Source organism: Onychostruthus taczanowskii, unplaced genomic scaffold, assembly GCF_017590055.1.
Source record: "Onychostruthus taczanowskii isolate IOZ18803 unplaced genomic scaffold, ASM1759005v1 scaffold59, whole genome shotgun sequence".
Lineage (NCBI taxonomy): Eukaryota > Metazoa > Chordata > Aves > Passeriformes > Passeridae > Onychostruthus > Onychostruthus taczanowskii.
The window spans coordinates 4,386,557-4,408,738 of record NW_024503568.1 but is presented as its reverse complement, the minus strand read 5'-3'; the positions used below and the strand labels follow the sequence as shown (position 1 = coordinate 4,408,738).

General features: G+C 36.8%; 1 protein-coding gene across 5 annotated transcripts in view; it reads right to left on the bottom strand.

Moving 5' to 3' along the window:
- THSD7A (thrombospondin type 1 domain containing 7A) overlaps positions 1 to 22,182 on the bottom strand; it is a 264,274-nt gene that overhangs the window by 111,967 nt on the left and 130,125 nt on the right. For all 5 annotated transcript variants that reach the window (XM_041418267.1, XM_041418270.1, XM_041418271.1 and 2 more), the window contains one exon: positions 5,154 to 5,985. In XM_041418267.1, the coding sequence (XP_041274201.1) occupies positions 5,154 to 5,985 (832 nt within the window). The remainder of the gene's footprint in view (positions 1 to 5,153; positions 5,986 to 22,182) is intronic.

The window sequence follows — 22,182 nt, the reverse complement described above, 5'->3', positions numbered from 1 at the left end:
GTCACTGCACCTTAACCACTGCCACCTTCACGCACATCCCCCTTTCTTCCCCTTTCTGCCTGTTGCCTCATGGAGGGGCTCAGAGAAGTCCAGAGAATCTCTTAAGATGTTTTTCTAAGCAAGGGATACATTACAGGATCCAGCAAACTGTGCTGCTGTATTGTGTGTCTGAATCTTTTCTCTGTTTGCTGACAGCATATTCCTCTGGGTGACTTGTCTGCTTTCCAAATCAATGGCATAAATAAAGCAACAGGCTTGTGATGGTTTGGCTTGGTTTTTTATTTTCCTCCTTCACACAGTTTACAATTTATAGGAGTGAAAGTCCATAAAGTGAACACAGACATTTGTTTTATTATTTGGAATGAGAGCATTGGGTTAGGAGGTTTAAGGACCTGGAAAAGAAAAAATAAAGCAAAAATGTCATTCTAGAGGATGAGATGCTCTCTCCTTGATTTTCCTGACAATATCTTGAGTACTATTCGCTTATCAGTCTAAATACTCAATTGGCCATTCCCAAATTCCTTCGTTTTTGGCTACTCAGCACCTGTGACCAGTAGTGAATATCATGACTCTGCTTTAAGCAGATATATGTCTTTGTGAAATAAGATTAAAAATTAAGTATTACATATGCCCAACATAAGCAAGACAATTCAATAATTTTAGTCCTACTATCATCTCTCATGTCTCAACTATAGTATTGGAATAAATAAAAGCTCAAACTCTCTAAAACTTGAAATTTAGTAAAGCACTACAATGAGATTATAATGAAAACTTCCAAGAGTTAAATTTGTTATAAGATGTGGATGTAGTTTTCTAGATATTTAATGAATGCACAGAGTTAGTGAAGAAGATTAAAATAATTTAAACATAATTACTTTCTAAGATGAACAGAGGTGAAACAAATCAAACATTAGATTATCATATGAACAAATGTATTGAGCCTAAGACAATCTGCTAAATCATGCTTGGTTGGCATGTCTTAAATTTTGGATTCTTTTCTGCCCCTTCATTTTGTTCCTAGATTGTAACTGCATATGGTTATATTCTAACAAAGAAATAAAAGCTCTGAATATTTATAAAAGTCTACTCTTTTTTTTTTTTTTCTTTAATTCTCACTTCAGGTCATTTAGGTTGCCAATAATATTAATTTTCACATACAGGTCTCTTCCACAATGGTGCTGCCAAGAGAGTATTAACGATTTACAGGGACTGCAACCAGACCTGGTGGGGATGGTTTCCTATGTGGTCTCCTCCATTCTTCCCCCAATTCAGAAATGTTTTGGTCCCAGACTAAGGAAGATAACAAGCCATATCCAAATAATGTAGAAAAATAAAGGAAATAGTGCAGAAATTCCTGTGATTTTTTTTTTTTTTTTTTGAGACAGTTATATCCTTGAAGAACTGCTTTAACTACAGCCCCCTTTCCAGACATTTAAGTGACTCTTTGCAGTGACAGGCTATCCCCACACCTATGGAGCAGCTGCTTCAGGGGAACATGATGTGCTTTGTCACTGGACTTCAAAATCTTTGCTGTAGCACAGAATCATACAGTTCAAAAAAGATACTCTAGTTCTGTTCCACGTTCTTACAGTTATAAATGACTGTGCTCAAGTCCTTCCAAATTTCCCATTCTAGTGGGGTCCCAAGAAAGCACTTCAGTAAAAAGGTTGTATGAATTAAAAACAGTTTAAAAAAAAAAAAAGTAAAAAAAGCTTTCCTTAGACTTGTACAATTTGTACAAACCAGCCAAACATTTTTACTACACTTTCCTACAAAAGTCTGCTCACAAAGAAAATTATGACTAAATGTTTGAGACACAACAGCAACAGAGTCTATATTACAACAGGGAATTATAGGCTTTACATGAGGCATAATCATCACAACCTGTAATAGGGCAAACAGGTTTGCAAGTCAAAATTAGCTTCTTCATACATTTTATGTTTCTCTACATTGCCAGTTTGTTGTCTAATAGCTCTCTTTGGTAAACCCCAATTTCACCAAAGAGGAAACATTTCAGACAACCAAGTGTTGCCCTCTACACTAAAGCAGCACTGTCCAGATTTTGTTAGCTATCCAGAGAAAAGTCATTTTATAAGCCACTTTTAGTTACCGAATTTGGTTTTTTCCTTCAACATTTCTATTTTTCAAATATTTTTAGTGCACCAGAATTTCAGACTACGGGGAACACAAAGCAAACACAGGCTGTGTGACACATACATTATTGCAGAACGAGCAATACAAAATCCAATATTTCATCCTTCACGGGAGACTATCTATTGTTCACTCAGCAATAAAGTATATAAATTAAACTTTGATTTTCTTGTTTCACTTCTCTTTACCACTCCTGGTGTGCTGATATGTCAAGAGAATTTTGCCTTTTTGAAGTTTTGCTGACAGCGTTACAGAACCATTTTCTCTGTAGCACCCTTCTGAAAGTTCATTTTTAAAACCCTTTTTATAATATATCAATTTTGCTATCTCTGCAAAAAATATTACTTGCCTGAGGGTTTTTATTCTTCTTTCAGTCATGCTGCCAGGGGGTTGATTGTTTCTGATTGCTAAAGTCAAAATTCACTGAAAATGGACTATTTAAGCTGAAGAGCATTTCACATGAGAAGGGCAGGTTTTCCAGCGACCTTACTTGTCTATATTATTTAGTAACACAGTTACTAAGTGATGAAGATTACCAAATCATTTGAGCTGGCTGCATTGACACCCTGGGCAGAAAAATAATTCTATTGTTTCAGATTCTGGAATGGCAGTCATAGAATAAAGCATTTGATTGCTTAGTGAAGGGGTGCAGCATAAGTTATGCAAATGGATATACAGGTGACATACATTGGCCTCTAAAAGCTGTGTTACCAGCACCAGAATTTCTCACATGAGTAATTTCACCAAATTTTCTTGTTTATACTATGCAACTGGAAAAAAATTTCTACATTAAAATTGATGCGAAGACTACTAGAAATCCTTTGTGCAATTAAAGCATAAAATCTTATCCATTAGACATAAAAATGCCCGTTGCATCATGTTTAATTTTCACCTCTTTGAAGAATTGATCCTACATTGTATTATCTATTGTTTCACTGCCTTAGGCAAGAGGGTTTTATTCACTTCCCTGCACCAGCCTGAAATTGCACAAGACACCGTGGTATCTGAACTTAAGATAGTGCTGGTGATCTAAGTGAATTCAAGAGTGAATGTAAAGATGATGAATAAAGTATGCTACTGACTTCCAACTGTACTTTTACTTTCTTTTACCATTTATCAGAGCTTTGGCATGACTGTGTCATTCCTCCCTTTTTTTTACTCAATAATTTTCTTAACCTTTCAAAAACTTAGGGACTTTCAAAAAGAGTGCCTGGCTGCTATCTGATAGCAACTGATGTATAATAAATTATTCCTTGTATTTAAAGGGTAATGATGTTTCTGGGCTAGGCACAGTGTGGTCTGCATGATGTGAGGCTGGGAAAAGAAGGAGTAAAGGCAATTTTTTCTGTACCAACAATGAGATTGTGCTGCAGCCAACACCTGGGACTGCCTGAGCTGCTGATTTTAAGACTTCTTGTGAAGACCTTCATTGAAGTGTGGATCAAAATCTTAAAGAACTAAAGAAAACCAGACATAGAAGAGACTGCAAAAAGACTATGCAGTCAGTCTGCTCTTCCCTAATCAAGAGCTACTCCAGGTGTGTCATCACAGACACGTGCATGTTTCTAGCCTTTTCTTATAAACCTTTGAAGACGTAGGTGCCACACATGGTCCAAGCAATTTTCTTCAGTCTCACTATTCCCAGTATTGAGAAGCCTAGCCTCATTCAGCACTGCTGTGATTTCCCAATACATCCATAATATAGAGAGAGAACAGGTTGTTCCACTCTTCCTTGTGATGGCTTGTTACATACTCATAGGCTTTTCTTTCACATCTTCACCCATATGTCGCTCCTACAACTAAACAACCCCAGCCTTTCAGTCCTTCCCTTAAACCAGGGAACTTACCATTTTCCTCTTTCACTGCTGGATCATCTCTTGAAAGGAATTATACTCCAAAAAAGTTTTCTACACTTGAAAAACAAGATATTATTTGTTTTCTAATTGGAAAGGTGGAAGCAATTACATGTTCTGTGATAGAATGTTTAAATGGCACAACAAAAACTCAAAAGTAAAACACCTTGAAAGAAGTTCCTAAACACTAATATAGCGGCAATGACTGTCAGCCCCATTCAGCAAGGTATCCTAGTAATTTCACAGTTGAAGTAAAATTGATTAATCAGGCATTGAACTAGAGGGCAAGAAACAGAATCACATCAAAGAAAGGAAGACTAGAGAAAGAAGATTTTTGAGTTGAATAAAAACATTCTGGGGGATAAGAAAGAAATAAATAAGCTAGCAAAAGAATGCTAGATAAAACAAATCAAAGATCATACAATTTTAGAAACACACCCTGTGGAAAGAATTATCAAAACATCAGTGATTGACAGAACACTTGACAAGTAAAATAACAAATCAAGATATGTAAGTGAATACCAGAAAAAACCCAGGGCAGACAGCATAAAGGTACAGATGAGAAAGAAATAGAGGAAACATGGAACAAGCAAAGAGGTTTTACAGTCTCCCTTTCAGAAATTTTGCCACAGGAATCAAGAGGGACAAACAATATTTCATGCTCATCTATTTTAAAAAAATATAAGGGAATGAGTAGCTGCTGCTTTCTCATGCATCCTTCTCTGTTGTTTTGTACTTTTGCTGTAAGTCTGACTCAGTCCAGTTTGCTGTTAGTCTTTGTGCCCATCATCTACATCACCTGTTTCAAAAATGCATGACTTGTTACATAGCAGGCGCCTGCCTGAACCCACAGAAACAGAGCAGATATTTGACATGTATCTTCAAGCATTTGGAGGAAATCTATTTAAGAAAACAGAGGCTAGGGACTAGTACAGCTTAACAGCACACATGTATGTGATGCTTAGTATGATCACCAGCACAGTTTGCATGTTTCACGTCACAGAAAACACTTCAGCTTGATGATGGATGTAGAAGTGGAAATAGCATGAACTCCATTCTGAGATTTGGGTTTATGTAAAAGAATACACTTATGCATGTTTTACTTTAAACAGATAAAAATTAAAGTATGCAAACATAAATAGTGATTACCTCAGAGCAGCAGTTTTCCCATTTCTGTGAGTACACGTGACCTGCCTTGTTTGGTACCCAATTTGTATGTCCCAGTATTTGTTCTCCTGTCTATTCTGTCTGTTACGATTCCTCTTCTTCTTAATTAACTCGCGAGCCTCAGGATCTCGAACTGCCTTTTCTCTCTCCTTTTCCTTGTCTTTGTTCTTCCCTCGTTTCCTCGCTTGCCTTATTTGTCTCGAATGGGGCACCGAGCATGCGCTCCATGGTCCCACGTTTAGGCTGTACAGGCTTTCTTCTACAGTGCATGGGCTGGACTGGCACATCTGGAATTCTGTGAGGTTGGGGCAAGCTGACCCGCCGAACTGCGGCGGAGCCACCACGTGCCGCGTCCGATGCTGGAGCCCATTGCCGCAGGTCTTGGAGCACTCGGACCAGGGTGAGAACTCGGCCACGATGCAGTCCTGCCGGCACGGGATGAGGCACGCCTGCTCCTGCCGGGGCTTTGGCTCAAAATACTCACAGATGACATCTTCAGCTGGAACCCCGTTGGACTTCTGTATACAGGTGATGTCCCTTGTCTGGATCCCTTCCTCCCCTCGGAGGCACTCCAGGGGCTTCTCGTGGCTGCGGGAGAGGACAGGCCGGCACTGGTTCCAGCTGCCGATCTGCCAGTCGTACAGCTCCTTGTGCCAGTCACAGACACGGAAACAGCTCTGCTGGTTGTCCGGCCGCTCGGGCTGCTTGCAGTTCGTGGGCAGCGTGGTCCAGCCCTCCACGTGGGCACACCACACCGCTCGCGTCTGGATGCCTCCTGGGCCGCATTCATCTCCCATGCATCTCCCCCATGGACCTGGAAAACAAGATAAGATGCTAGCATTGCTCACTCAAGTTATTTCTCTGCCATACTGCAATAGCAAGCTCTCAGTATTTCCTGTATGTCTAAGAATTTCATCCTTGGAGAAACTCAAACTTTGAGAATTGAAACTCAAACATTGAGAATACAAGCATGGGATTACTCTTCACCTACTGTTTTTAGGATTAGAGATACATTTCACTTTTCCTCCCAAACTGAATATTTAATATTGAATAATTCCTGAACATACACATGAATTAATCATATTAGAGAACAATGAACTAAGCAATCACATTGACAACTTAGTTTTTGCTGCCAAGGTAGGAGCCAAAACTCTTCTCTTGAAGGCATGAATTGGATCTCTTTCATACACTTAAATAACTTTTTCTGAACTGCTTAATTTTTTTATTCATATTTCTACTGCACTATACTTTATACTTTGATGCCAATTACCATATTATCTTCCTTCCATACTGCATGCAAAAAGGAGAAAAACTACACAATACATTTTGAAAAACAGTGGTGATTTCAAGTAGGCTACTTCTAGTCTTTCCTTTATTACAACTAAAATAAAATTAAAATCCAGCTAAAAAATGCTTGTTCCACACAATCTGTGACATTATTATAGAAAGAATAAGCTCTTGAAGACAGAGACATACCAGCTGGTAACTCTCCAAATAACAGAAGCTATTGAATTACAGAATCATAGAATACTGGGTTGGAAGGGACTTCAAGGATGATCTGGTCCAAACTTTCTTAGCAAAAGAACAGTCTAGACAAGATGGCTCAGCACCCTGTCCAACTGGAACTTAAGTATCCAATGTTGAGGAGTCTATCACTTCAATGATACAACTTCTATCACCTCAATGAACAACTTCTGATTGTTCTCATTGTAAAAGTTTCCTCTTGTGTCCAATTGGAATGCCCCAAGGAGTAACTTACACCTAATTACAATCAACTTGTTCCTACCATTTTCTTAAATCTCCAAGGTCTATGGTAAATATTTGACATGCAACATATTGTTATAATAAATGTCAACAAAAATAAATGAAAGGCTATATCCTTGCAAGATGATGTAGTTGCTTTTTCCATTATTAAAACCAGAAATATTCACCCAGTTCAACATGAAATCCACAAGCCAGAGGTTAAAAAATCCTATATTTTTCAGGTTTTTTAACTTCTCCCCTCATACACACTGTGAATTGACTTACCACATAAGAGCAAAAGAATAAACAATTCAGAAAAAAACCCTGCAACTACTTATCAAATAAAAGCTGTCTATCTGCAGACAGTTGATCACACAGAAGATATTTCCTCTGACTGAGGAATTCTCTGTCCTATGAAGAAATTGGGGCCAAGCCACACAATCTTCATTCACCTGCATGACCCGAGTGCAAGACTATTTCTGTGAGTAAAGCTGTTGAAGGAGCCAGGCTGAGCCTTTACTATTTTCAAAGCAGGTTAACAGCATAATTTTGGTACTGCACAGGAATAAGTGAAATGAACTATGGCAGATACAAATTATTTACAACATCTTCTTTTTGAATGTCTGGAAGGAATATGTGGCCACATCTTATTACTGATTCCCATGAGCTTTAAACCTCTCATTCCCTTCCACACAATTTTCATCTGTTCATCCAACATTAACTTCAGTACCAGTTTGGGAATGGGCTGATGATAGGCTATATATTTAGCCTCTGCTCCTCATTGTCTCTTTTTTAAGGGAACACTGTGGCTGAACAGTTCACTTGTAGTGCTAAAACCCTGAGAATGAACACTAGCTGGCTGAAACAGCCATAGTAGCTGGCAGATTCAGCCCATGGAAAATCCCCCATATTTTTTTTGCTAATTAAGTTTGAATTATAGTTGCCAAGATCTATCTAGCTATCCAGAAAAATTAATGCATATTAAATATAAACACATTTCAATTTCCATTTCAGCAAGACTGCGCTACTTTATCTCTAACCAGCCTTCCACAAATACATAATTATTGCTGTATTTAATTTGGGTGTATTTACACTGAGTTGAGAGATGCCATTTCCTCAAAACATCACTTTGAACAACTGCCATTTTAAAAAAATAAAGACTGCAGAAAATCTTCAATTAGAGCAGAGATACAAAAAACACTTGTGATTGAAATAAACTGCTTATCTTGCAAACTATGAATTTCTACCTTACCATGTCATTACACCTCGTGTGTGGTTTGTGTGCTCAATGAAAAAATTCCTCTTTCTAAAGATCAGGTTGTTACTGTACTCCAGATGAAAAATTTGCCCACTTGGGAGTTCATCACATCTCCATTCATCAATAGTCAAAAAATCACACTGCACCTAAAAACATGCTTGTCATCAAAACATCGTCAATCCAATTCTAAGGCAGGCTGAAAATTATTAGTGAAAACACTACTGAAAATGATAAAAATCTTAGCCTTGATGCAACAAATACTGTCTTTGGAAATGTAAATATGAACAAAAACTCTGCTATGTGACTCTGTTAACTGGGAAAAAATAAATTCTTTCATTAGATTATAAATACATTGTTTTTAGAACTGAATTATAAACAATGATGAGATGCACAGATAGACTCGTAGTAAATTGCTTGTCCTATGAAGTAGTAAAACATTTTAATAAATCATTACAGGTGAGTACCTACAAACCACATTTACATGACCCTTTGAGCAGACCGCTGCTCAGTAATTCTATGTTCATGTGCATGCCGACACAGAGCTCTTAGTGATGTATCTGACCCTCTCTCTTATCTGCATTAGGCTGATTTTTAAGTTTAAAGACAAAATAACCAGCTTAGAGAAAAAGACTGTAAGTACACTAAAGTGTACTTTAAGTACACTTAAATTTTCACTCTACTACACACTTCTTTATATGACTGTGACAGGGTCTAAAAGGGAACCACAGCTTTGAGGCAAGGATCTGTTTAGGCTTTGTCCTCAGTGAGCTTCCTTAAAAAAACTAAAGTGCTTCCAAGCTTGACCAAACCAAATTTCATTTGCACAGAAAGTTAAAATTTGGGGTGAGGGCAAGTGTTAAAGAAGAAGCAGAAAACAAGACAAAACACAAATACGTAATTCTTCCCCGCTCTCTAAGCCTCTTCCCTGCCCTCTAACTCTTCCCTGATTTTAAATGGCAGGAAACTGTCCCGCGCTGTCTGGCCTCCAGAAATGCCTCTGGCCCTGCAGTCCTGGCCACACACTGGGTGCCATACCCTCCTCTCACTCAAATGGGTTCTCTTTCCTATGCTCAGGATCACAGGATATTCTTAGTTGGATGGGACCCACAAGGATCATCAAGTCCACCTCTTTTGTGAATGGTCTCTGGGGATCAAGCCCACAGCCCTGGTGTTATCAGCACCATGCTCTAACCAACTGCTTGTCTGTGTTTCTTTTAACCTCAAAAGCTTTAATCACAAACTTAAAAGACCTTTTTTTATGTTTATGTGATAGAATCAAGAATGAGTATTTGGATTTTAATGCACAGGAAAAAAAAAAAAACCAAAAAGCAAAACAAAACAAAAAAAAATCAACTGATACCATTCTTCATAACTAGCTACATTTCACTTTGAGATTATGGAATATATAGAAGAATAAAAATATAAAGAAAAAGACCTCAACTCTAACACTTCCACACTCAGCATTCATCAAGAACAAAAGTATCAAGCTAATTTCCAAAGAATAAATTTCAAAACACCTATGAATATCCAAGCAATTTCAAAAGGTTAATTAATTCATCTTATTCAGAGAAAAGAAGAATTGATGTTTCATTTCTTTCTTTAGTTTTTAAAGAATAAAAAATTGTAATTTCAAGTATTTCTAGCTGTATTAATAGAAACTTGCTTTGACCAAAATTATACTGAGAAATACCAATTTTTTTTCTTTTGAGAACAATTTCTGCCATCCACATTAACAATATTCCTGTTATTTTTCAGCTGTATACTTTGAAATCTTCAGCTAAATTACCCATATTTCCCTGTATTCACAAGTCACTGTAATCAACCTCAAGCACTTCCTGAGGAATGTTATTGCTATGCATTTGTATGTGGACATCAGGAAAAGAGAGGAAGAGGTTTCTCTCCAATTTTCCTTACTACCCATCTCCCTCCAAATTATCAAGAGCCTACAATAATTCACTTCTAATTTAAGTGGCCCCAAAAACATTTCAAGCTTCAAGGTGAGGCATGGTTATCTGTTGAAATTAATCACATGAAAACAGGAAAATGAATGTATCTGAACTGAGTAAAGGGGTTTTGTGACTTTTCAAAAAAAATCAAAGAAATGAATCCTAACGTATTGCTAATCCACCTTAAAGTTCTGAATTATTCTTATAAGTATGAGAAAATCACATAGAGGTTACCTGCGCTATGCTTTTTGTATTGTATCATTATTATGGGTAGTACATTTACCACTGTATTTGTAAATATGAAGTTTTGGGATAAAATTCACACCACAGAAACTCAAGTAGCATACATATGCAACTCAGAATGAAAGGGTTCAGCAGAACACAGTGCAGAGTCTCACCCACCATTACTTAAAGGCTGCAGGAGGTGGGGGGTGGCTGCCCTTTCACAAATCTACAGCTGATGTTAAGCACTAGCAACAACAAGAATGTCTTTAGGAAACCTGTCAAGCCTAATCAAGGCTTCATATAATATTTTAATTTGGCCTTTATGAATATTCTTTAGGTTCTCTCTTTCCCAATGAAGCAGACTTCACACAGGCACTCTGCTGTCCCTGCTGTGCGCTGATCCAGACCCGCCCTGCCAATGGGATGCACATGCACTCAAGCCATGTCACACTGGGGAGAAAAGGCCACTGCTGTGAATGCAAAATAGCTCTTCTTTGGATTTGTTCTAAACCTACTTAGATGAACGAATCATACTTTGCCTGTAGTGAGCTGAACTTGTTTCATGAAAATGCTATCGTTTATCCACTCTTTATTTAATCAGTGTTTTACAAACAGCAGTTACAGAAATAAATAGGAAGCTTGCTTCTTTTTGTTCTGGGAGTTGTCACTGAAGTCTTACTGAGTTTAAAATGTCATTTGTAATTCTTTGTCTTCTAAAGAGATTACTGTAAAATACAATATTAAGATTCCCTCTAAGCTTCTGAAGGATTAAGATTTATTTTTTTAGAGAGCAGGAACATAAGTGAATTAACCATTCCTGCAAGTTTTTTTCTGAAATTTCAGGGACTAACCACAATGGAGTCAAAAACTGAAACTAAACCCCCACTAAAGCACTGACAGTTTTGCAGCTGAGAACAAAGTAAAGCTATCATTGTATTTAATATAGTATATTTAATATAGTAAATTTTAATACTGTTTCAGGTATTGTTTCTGTTTTAAAAATAACTTACTTTCAACTTTGATCCAGGACATATAAGGCTATGTGAAAATCCCTTGAGCTCTTCTCCTCATACAAATACAAAGAAAGACAAAATAATCCCCCAACTATCCTCAAACATGTAACTCCAAACACAACTTAAAGCACTGAGCAAGACATTACTCACATTTTTAACAAATGAGGGTTGCACTGATTTAAACTGAATCTTACTGTACCTTCCGTGAGAATTGGTTTTGACCCATTTTGTGTTACTGGTTTGGTGCCTGTAAGTAGCATTAACAGTTTAATGCCAGGGAGAGAGACTCAGACTGCATGAGACAATGAGCAGCTTAGTTTTCAGCATTTTGAGAGGATTGTATTTAATGGGACTATTGAGAGACTGATTAGCAAAAATCTACTTTTTCTAAGTTCAGAAACAAGCTAACCTTACCTAATATTGGAACCCTCAAATTTCTTTGTATCATGAAAAGGTTGTGAAGGGGGCAAAAAAGGTTAACTGAGTGATACAGGGCTGAGTCACAAGGACACAAGTATTACAAGACAGAGTTCAATCCTAAGCAGTAAATCTCAAGAGAGGTCAAAAAGACACAGATCAAGAAGTATTTGAAGGACTCAGAAAATTACACTGAATGCAAACTGCAGCCCCTGATAGTGGAGCCGGTCAAAGAGCTGGATGAACAGCCGGTCCACTAAGAATACAGGAGCTTCAGAGCTTTGCCAAAATCACTTGCAGATCTTCTTGGCTGAATTAAAATATAAGAAGCATGTCTCTAACTTGGTACAGTATACCTGTATTATTTATATTTGCTTTACACAAAGGAAAAACAACCACTGCTGCAACAAAGTATTTATATCATAGGCAGTAGCTAATTGTGGAAGTCTAGACAGGGAACAATCTCACTGATACAGACACATTGCCTGTCACACTGGCAAAAGGTAATACAGCAAAATGCTGTAATTCTAGATCAATTACTGGTAACTTTTTTTTTTTTTTTAAATAATGTCTGTCTTGCTGCCAACACCACATGCTGGCCGCATTTGGACAGACAGATTCTATAATTTATACTACTGGGAGTGCCAGCACAGTAGAAGAGCACTGATAGACAAAACCTTGGTTTTGCATCTTTCCCAGCCGTGGCAGGACTCCCTGGGTGCTGTATGACTTGCTGCCTGCTCTGTTTGCCAGCAAATTTTCCCCTCCAGGAGTGCTATGGATCACCTTGACTGCCGTTTCTATTTAATGCTTTTGTCTTTCTTGGCTCCTCTTTCAGAGGTTGAAAAGAACATGCAAGGCAGTGTCTGCATCAAAGAAAAGGGATTTAGGATATGGAAGAGAGATAAAACAGAAAGGATTCTTAGCATAATAAAACACAACTCCTGTGATTCAGAGGAATATAATGAAGTAACATATATGCCTACAAGTTATTTAACTCGTAGATCAAATTTTTTCTTTTCTAATAGCATAAGGAAGAGTGTAAGGCTCAGTGCAATTCCAAGAATTTCAGAATCGGGAGAACAAGTTTTTGAAATTTCTCAAATTAACAATAAAATATCAAAAAATACCATTAAAAAGTAATTTATAAATTATAAATTTATAAATTGCACATTGTTTCTGCAGCTTTCCAGAGTACTTTCCAGAGTACTTCAAACAGTGGAATAAAGGCAAATCAAAGCATATAAAAATCTACCTCTTAGTTATCTTTCCAAGTGTGCATAAAATTATTAAGGCACTTAATAAAATGTGGGCCCTTTTCTTTTTTTCCTGTATTAATATCCATTGGGAAAATACATTCACACATGTTCCTGATACTATTCACAGTAAGGTAATTAACATTATCCATCTGTTTTCCAATTTCCCTAAAAATCATGAATGTAACACACATGATACAAACCCAGGAGTCACCATACAATTTTAAATTCTGACCTCAACAACACAAAAGGCATTAACACTTATTCAGTGTTTCCCTAACAGCACTGTCACATTAGAACCTCACAATTACTAGAACCAAATATTTCTTTTCTTCCAGCAAAGAGGAAATGAAATTTTATACATTAGAAAATGGGTGAGTCTAAGACAAGGTTGTATATTCCCTAACAAAGGTGTTGAATGCAACACGCTTTCCCAGTGTTCATGTGGTTTCTTGTGCTGTAATTCATGGCAGTTTTAACACCACATTTCACTTGGTAGAGAGGTTATTTGGCTGCTCTGTGTTTTTTTTCTGTGCTTTAATATTGCAACAACTATAATAGAGATCAACTCTTTTTTTCCATTTCTTGTAAACACAGAGAAGCTAAAAAGTATCTATTTCTACAGTACCAAAAAAAAAAAAGGAAATGAAAACAAACATAAAGAAATTAAATGGTCTCAAAATTTTTCTCCTCTTCTTAAGAAAATGCTAGTTCTTCATCTGCTCTAGACAGCCAGGGCTGAGAACCTAATTCAATCCTTATATTAAAAAACCCTTAACCATGTTCTTATATTTGTCACTGTTTAATATTTATTTTGTTGCTCTGGCTGTACATATTCAATTTTTAAAATAAACTGCATCAGGATCCACACTTTTCATAACAACTTCTGCCCAAAGTAATTTGACTGTACAGTGGTGTAACACCCTGGAAATTGCTATCTGCACCGAAGCTATCAAGTGCCTTCAGCTTGCTGTAGTAGTGCAACATGTTTTTCTGAAGTATATACTGGCACATAAACAAACATGAAAGGTTGACAGCTCACTGTGCAGAACATTTCTGGCTTTATGCTGTTGTTATCACCTGGAAAGAAATCCTCTCCTTTAGGCTCATTATAAACTTTAGCTAATTCCCAAAACATTATTCAGTTTTAAAACAGTTCTTCCTCCAAATTTCTCTAGCACAAATTCCTCTCTGTGCATTTTCCATTTATGTAGTATAGCAGTAGCAGACAAAATTAATATTAAATGAACACACAAAAGGAATATTTAATTGAAGCAGCATGGTTTAAAGAAAAATAGAGCTTCTGTGTTCTACAAAGCAATTACATTGCTTTGAGCTTCTAGTCATGTTGGAATAAATACTACTGATATTGAATACAGTTTCTTCTAGCCAACAGTCTGTTTACATATAAAGCTGGTTCATGAATGTTTCTTAGTTTCATTAAAGGTAGTGTTAAACCATCCTAACATATTCCTCACATTGCTCTCCTTATGTTGCCTCTCTAGTCACGCTGGAGGCTGAAAAGCCAGATAACGCTCTTGTGAAAAAATGAGGATTCTCATACATAGCAAACACTCTTGCAGGCTTTGTAAGATGGATGAAAGGTTTTATTAACCTTTGCTTGTATCTCTGCCACACGTCTGTTTTGGTTTTCTTCTGATCATCCACACTTGAAAGCTGCTCTGCCTCTCCCCTGCGAGGCAGCTGCACTGAGTCAGGCCAAAGACCTACCTACCCAGCAACAAAGAACTGGAGCTTGAAGAAGGTACAGAAATATGGTGAGCAAATATGATGTCTTCCCTGGAATCCTCCCAGCTTCCCATCAATTCCATCTCACACACCACAGCAGACATGTTGATACAAACTTTCTCATATAAATAATACTTATAGACGGACAACAGATAAAGAAAATCCATGTGTTCCACCACCTTCTAAGTAAAATCAGTTTTAGAACTCATATTAGAAACTCCTAAATTTACTGTTCTTTTTTCCATGCTACCAGAATGGAATGATAAAAATGTATAGAAATACCAGAAATGTAATGATAGAAAGCAAATGGAATGAACCTATTTTTTTCATATACCATGGGCAAAGAAAAACGAAACAAAAAACCAATCTCCAGAACAGCAGGGCCAACTGCAAGTAAATCCATGAAATCAGCAGTTACTCCCAGTTACTATTCAGACTGTAATCGTAAGTAAATATTATCATTTTACAATGAAAGCCCGATAATAATATGTGTAACAAAAAGAATCACCATGAATTATTCTTATCTGTGTCCCTGTAGACTTTTACAGCTCCGTCTCTGTCAGAATCTGATTTTAAGAGATAGGTTACTGAGAAAATCAATTCCGAATCCAATGACTAGTAACAAGAAGGATTTGATTTTTATAGATTAAGATTAAGTTTTCTCCTTGATTTTGAACAAAGATTCACTGTTTTCTAAGCATTTTATATTCATTTTATCCACAAATCTTAAAGCAAATTTTAGCTGAATCACTGCTGAGATAACATCTCACATAACCTGAAAATCTCACTGTCAATGAGTGTTCTCACTAACCATATGAGGCAATGCAGATTTTTGCTAATTTAACTAATAGTGGCTTGCCCTCCACTTTTCATCAGAGTGAATCCCAGCTAGATCTATTGTAAACACGCTACTAGTCCTTGTCATGATACTCTGGGCATCAGCATGTGCTGCAACACCAATTTCTTGGTAACGTTAGGAGAGTTTATTTTTGTGCAGGCTCATGTAATTGAATGATAATTAGTCATACAGAACAGGTAACAGAGACTTTACATCAGATTTAATTTCTAGCACAAATAATTTTACAATTCAGTTTGTTAAATGTGATTTTCTTTAATGCACATAGACTGATGCCTTAAAAAAAAAAAAAAAAAAAAAAAAAAGAGTATTTCTGTTCCAATTTTCATCAAGACCAAGTGAATGCTTTTATTTTTATGCCGCTGTTTCATTTTCTGCCCTTTGATTTCTTTCCCTTGCTCATCATAGCCTCCTGCTGTGGTGCTGATGGCCAGAAGTGCTAGTTGTGAGGCTGCTGCAACCACAGGGTACGTCCGTCAGCACAGGTCATCATGCTTGTGCCAGCCCAGTGGTTTGTAATTCCAGGCTCTGCTCACATTAGCCAAGGGCAAACAAGACAAAAACATCCTCCACTGAGAAATGAAGAAATTCACTTACACAGCTTTTCAGAAACTGGCTGCACCTTTTCAGCTTGGCTACTAGAACCAGAAATCAGAAATTAAATGTAGTATCTTTGCACACTGGCTTGTTTAAAAGGTCAGACTTCCTGAAAGGTATGATGTCAGACAAGGTAGCCAGAAGCTGGTTATAAGAAAACAATACAGTTCAGCTGCATGAAGTCATAAAGAGATTTAGGTACTCAGTCCCACTGCTACTATAGCAGGATGATCTATGTACACCACTTCTGTCACCTTGCACTTCAGCTTCTTCAGTGTAAGACAAGGACAACAAAATTAATTTTTAAAGCCCATTATAGGTATTAATGAAAAACTGTGTGCAAATAAGTAAATAGCAGTAAGAATACATGTTCTGTCATTTTGTCTCTGGAACAACGCAGTTTACTCAATATCTTTCCCTGGAGTCTTGCTCTAAATCCCAGTTGTGTTCAACGGTGTGTTTTAATAAAAAAAGCAAGAAGCCCAGATGATAAACTAATACTTTTCCTTACTCTTGACAGAAATCTTATTCATTGAGCACAGCATGTATACTTCTCATCTGCGTCTTTCCTCTGACTCCTTGGCCACAAGAGAACTAATACAGATTTTCAAAGATCAAATAAGAAGGTTTCATCATAAAGAATCTCTGGATCCTTTATAGCATTCTTTGCCACTAATGGAATGAAATAAAATAGCAGACCTGAACTTAATGAATATCCCTTAAATAATGCAATGGACCTGTCATCCTTTTGGCTTCCTTCTAATTCATTGGGGCAAAGAAAGCTTAATGAAATTGCATATACAGAAAATTATGCAAAGGGTCAAATGTATATAATTATCTTTATTTACCTTTAAATATTTCATTATTTAAATTGCCTCATTGTTAGGCTGAAATAACAATTCAGTCATAACTCTTCTGAAGTGCACTAAGACTTTATGTCTTGCTGAGATACATTCTCCCAAGCATATCCTCTGCTCATTTATTATTCATTATCATCTGCATTTTGCCAAATTCCTTTGAAACCCATTTTCCATTTAAAATGGCAACTTTCCCTTAAAACCGTGGTGCATTCATCATACATACATGGTACTCAAAATGCAAGGCACATAAGTCTTGTGGATATGCTCAAAATACAGATGCCACTGTATATCAGAGAAGAATAGATCTATATTAGTTTTGAAGAAATCTCATCAGGACCATATGACACCTGTCACTGCAATGTATGCAAAATAAGCAATGTCTTCATCTGACTGCTCTGTAATCAATCATTTTCATTCAGACATATCTGGGACAAATAATTAGTTCAAGAAAGTGACTACTACTTAGTCACTTACTTCCCTCTGCAAATGTGTTGACAAAATTGTATTAAATAAGCAGTTTGGTCTACTTTTGTGATATTGGAAATATATTTTTTAAAAAAAAACTCTTTTGTGTAAGCACTTTCCTCAATTTTTGTTTTAAAAATAAGTAATATGAAATATTAGCGTTGGCAGTTATTTCAGTACCTTACACTATATCATAACATTGACTTTAAACAGAAATCCCCATTAATCACAGCAGGGACTGCTGCTTAAAGATACTTGAGTTGATGTTATCACACTGATCTATCACAAGAACCCAAGATGTCCTATTTAAAATGCAATGAATCACTGTTACAGAAAAATTAAATGTACACAAGTATTTTAAGGACTGCACCAGAAGAATACTCTCAGAAATATCTAGAAGATAGCTTAAAATTCTGTTCACCCATCATAAAAAACAGAAACACAGCATCTAACCTTTGCTTTAGTCTTTTCTCCTAGCATAAAACCCGCTTACCTTTCCACTGCCAGAACCACCTTTGAACTTTAGAGTTACTTCACAAAGGTTATGTTATAAGTATCAGTAGAATCTTTTAGCAGATGCTAAAAGATTTTTTGCTCTTTCTCTTGACAGGAAATGTTTTTCTTTAGTATCATCTTAAACCTTCTGTAGACTTAGAAGGATTTATTTGATTACTATATTGGGAAACCTCCAGTTAAGAGAAGGAGAGAGGCAAAGAATTTATTAGGAGACTTCACACATGCAAAGCTACACAGTATCAGGGCAAACTGCATGTTTGTCTCCAGAAAGGCAAAACCAATAAATTAATTTTTGTCTTCTCTAATAATCTGCTACATTTTTGAAAACTGTGCTAAAGCAGTGAATTTAGCAGCGAGGAATGTCATTGATTACTCCTCTGGTACTACTTTTTGTCATTACTATTCTCCTGTTAGGCCCTCATTCAGCCTTCAAGAAACTTGCAAACCTTAGATTTTCATCAGACATTGTTAAAGTAAAATTTCACATAATATGTACCATGAGGTAGTGATCAGATATTTACCAAGAAAATTCTTTCAGGTTTAATTTTTGAAAGAAAAAAAATTAGAAATTTTATTTTAAAATTCTGACAATACGTAGGTCTGGCAGAATTCAAGTGGAGATTAAAAAAAAAAAAAAAAAAACTCTACAGGAAAGAGAAATTCTTCCAGGTAATTTAGCATAAAGTAAAACATAGTAGGCAGTTATAACTGCTATTAAAATAAGTAGAGAGAGGTAGAAAGGAAATAATCCTTTGGTTTCTGCTCTTCCAGAGAGCCAGCCACAATTCTAGAAGCTCATCCAGTGAAGATAAACCACACAGTATTTCTTCTAACAAATATACCTCTGAGTGAAAGGCATGCAAATGCAAGTAATATTCACATTAACACAGGATTTTTAAAGACACCAATTATATTTAACAAAGAATGCTTTGAATCTGATCTTGACTGTTGCCAAATTCTCACGGTCAGCAGAAACTTAGGGACCATTTCATCAACTGCTGAGATAAAACTTGGCAGTACTTAATGTTCCACAAAATAGGGAGACCTGAAGGAAGGGTGAAAACAGGATGGAGCCAGGCTCCTTTCAGTGGGGCCCAGCAACAGGACCAGAGTCCTGGTCAGGCACCACCTGAAACACAGGAGGTTCCCCTTGAACTTAGAAGGCAAGTTTTGGCTGGAATAGAGTTAATTTCCTTCACAGTTCATAGTAGTTCACATGGGGTTATGTTTTGGATTTGTGCTGAAAACAGTGTTGATAGTCTAGAGATGTTTTTCTGAACAGTATTTACACAGAGTCAAAGTCTTTTCTGCTCATTACACCATCCTACCAACTAAGAGACTGGAAGTGCATAAGTCCTTGGGTGGGAAGACAGATGGGACATCTGAATCCCTTTGGATTCAGATCCAAGGGACGCTCCACACTACATGGCATCATGCTCAGCATTAGGAGCTGGACTTTGATGACCCCAGTGGGTCCCTTCCATCTCAATATATTGTATGATTCTGTGATATATTACTGGGGAAGAAGGAAGCACAGAATGTTCAGAACGATGGTGTCTGTCTTCCCAAGTAACCCTCACTTATGACAGAGCCCCACTTCCCTGGAGATGGCAGAACAACTTCCTGCCCATGGGAAGAGGTGAATGAATGAATTCCTTGTTTTGCTTTGCTTGTGCACGCGACTTTTGCTTTACCTATTAATATGTCTTTATCTCAACTCATAAATTTTCTCCCTTTTCTCCTTCCAACTCTCTCCCCCATCTCAACAGGCAAAGCAAGCGAGCTGCTGTGTGGGGCTTAGTTGCCAGCTGGGGTTAGCCATGACAGTCAAGAAACTCTTTTATTTTGAAGGGCACTGAGCACTAGAACAGGTCGTCCAGAGATGACAGAGAGTCTCCATCCTTAGCGATACTTAAAACTGTCTTGGACAACTGACTCTAGGTAGCCCTGCTTGAGCAGGATATTTGGACAATATGACCTCTGCTGCTCCCTTCCAAACTCACCTGTTCTGTTACTGTGTGAAATACACATATCAATTTGAAACTCAAAAGTCACGAAGGCAGCATTTGGTTATGTATTTTCCAGAATCTCCTCAATTTTCTAACTTCACTATGCCAAAGGTTAAAGAACTATATGAAGTCTTAAAGACAATATGCATTTATGAAAGTAAACAGCAAGAAAGTACTCTCTGTTAAGGTCTGGAATCCATGAATCATAGGCCTTTTTATAAAGTCTGTACCTTTCTAGAAATGGCTATTTCATTCCATGCCACAGGGTCTGTATCAGAAAGCTGACAAAAAGAACAATTTATTATGAAAACCATCTATAGAATTTAAAACCTAACTAACAGACAATTGCCATAAACTTAAAGGTGCAGCATGTACTCACACTTCATTAAATATTAACTACATTAGAAACGAATTCCTGAATGTTTTTTGGAATTATTACATCCAGTTGAGTAGAGAAAGAAATGTGACAGATACAAAATGGCACAAAGAATTTTAAATTATACATTAAAAAATCTTAATAATGCACTTTTTATGGATGACCACAAATGCTAAATCTCATCGTTTAAGCTTCATTGAGCAATGTATACTTCTATTCATTCTAAAAACCCTTCCAGTACTTCAAAGTATTAGACAAATACTCCTTTTCTAAATAGTGAAGGATCAGTCCTTTTGCAAATTTGATTTAAAAGAGAAAATTATTGAGATAATAATTTTCAACAGAATTCAGGTAATCAAAACTGCTGAAATGATGTTATGCTATCAGTTCAATCAAATTTCTAGGTAGGTAAAGAGTTTACTTCACATTCTTCAATTTTGCTAATGACTGAATATACCTGAATGCCTTGTGTAACTTAAAACAGAACTTCAAGAAAGAGAGAAAGTCCAAGAGTGTCTTTATATGGTATAAAAATATTCAATTAAAGGCCATTCCAGAAGGCAACCTTACCTTAGTGGGAAGCTATTGTTGCATATACCAAGAAGTCTTGCTAAGCTAAATAACAAATCCTATCCTTTTAAAAGACTGAGATAACATTATACCACTTTAGTGCAGCTCCTTTGGCTACATCACTTAGGAAATTAGAAATGTCATTCTCTATTTTAATTCACCTTCAGGAAAGAAGGTTAACTCATTGGCAAGAAAATTTTAACAGGTCAGATCTTTCAAAATCAATAATGAACTGCACTGGAGATATCTTTCCAAAGGGATAACTTCAATTAAAACAGCCCTCACCAGAGATAATGAGTAGAGAAGGAAGGTTAGTGCTGGACAAAGAAACACTGGCCCCCTTGCCAAGTACGTGATGCAAAGATACTTATCAGCCTGAATTATGCAGAAATAGCTTCAAAAGGCCCTGAAAAACAGAAAGGTCATTTTATCTCAAGGAGACTCTCTACAAAGAGGTAAGAGTGACTGAGAACTTTTCCTAATAATTTTTTAAAACTTATCAGCATCAAAATGTTCACTGGGCTCAGAAACAAAGAAAAGAAATTGTTATGGGAATTTCAGTGTCACAAAGGACATTGACAGCGATCATATGGCCATTGTTTATTTTCCTGGAGGATGTACAATAGGTAATTATCCATCCAGGCTACATTAGCAGTCATAAAATCTCTCTCACCTTCTTTAGATGCACTATGGAAAAAGCAGTGTGTTCAAGCAGGGACACATCTGAATTTCACCTAAGTCTCCATCATAATGTAAAATTTTACTCCATTCAAGTTTTACTAGAGAAGTCGAGAAGCTCTTGCTTCCTTCTAAAATATAAAATTTATGATTGGATAACAACAACTGCCTCATGGGTAAGTACAATAAAACAATTATAAATCAAATGCAGGAGCCTAAATTTGTCTACCTTGACCTCATTATTGAATTTTTGGTTCCAGCGCCTTTTTGTCCCTCTTCTTACTTTATAATAGTACTATTTAAGATGCTTCTTTTCCTTGAAGTGAAAAATAGTCACAGTCATCTAGACAATGGTCACACTTTAAGAAGGGCACATTTATTTGTTCAACAGCAGGTTATTGTAAGCAGAGGAAAGCTCAACACTGTATGAGCTGAAACACTGAAAGAAATAAGTCAGCTGGGTAGCAAAGAGAATAA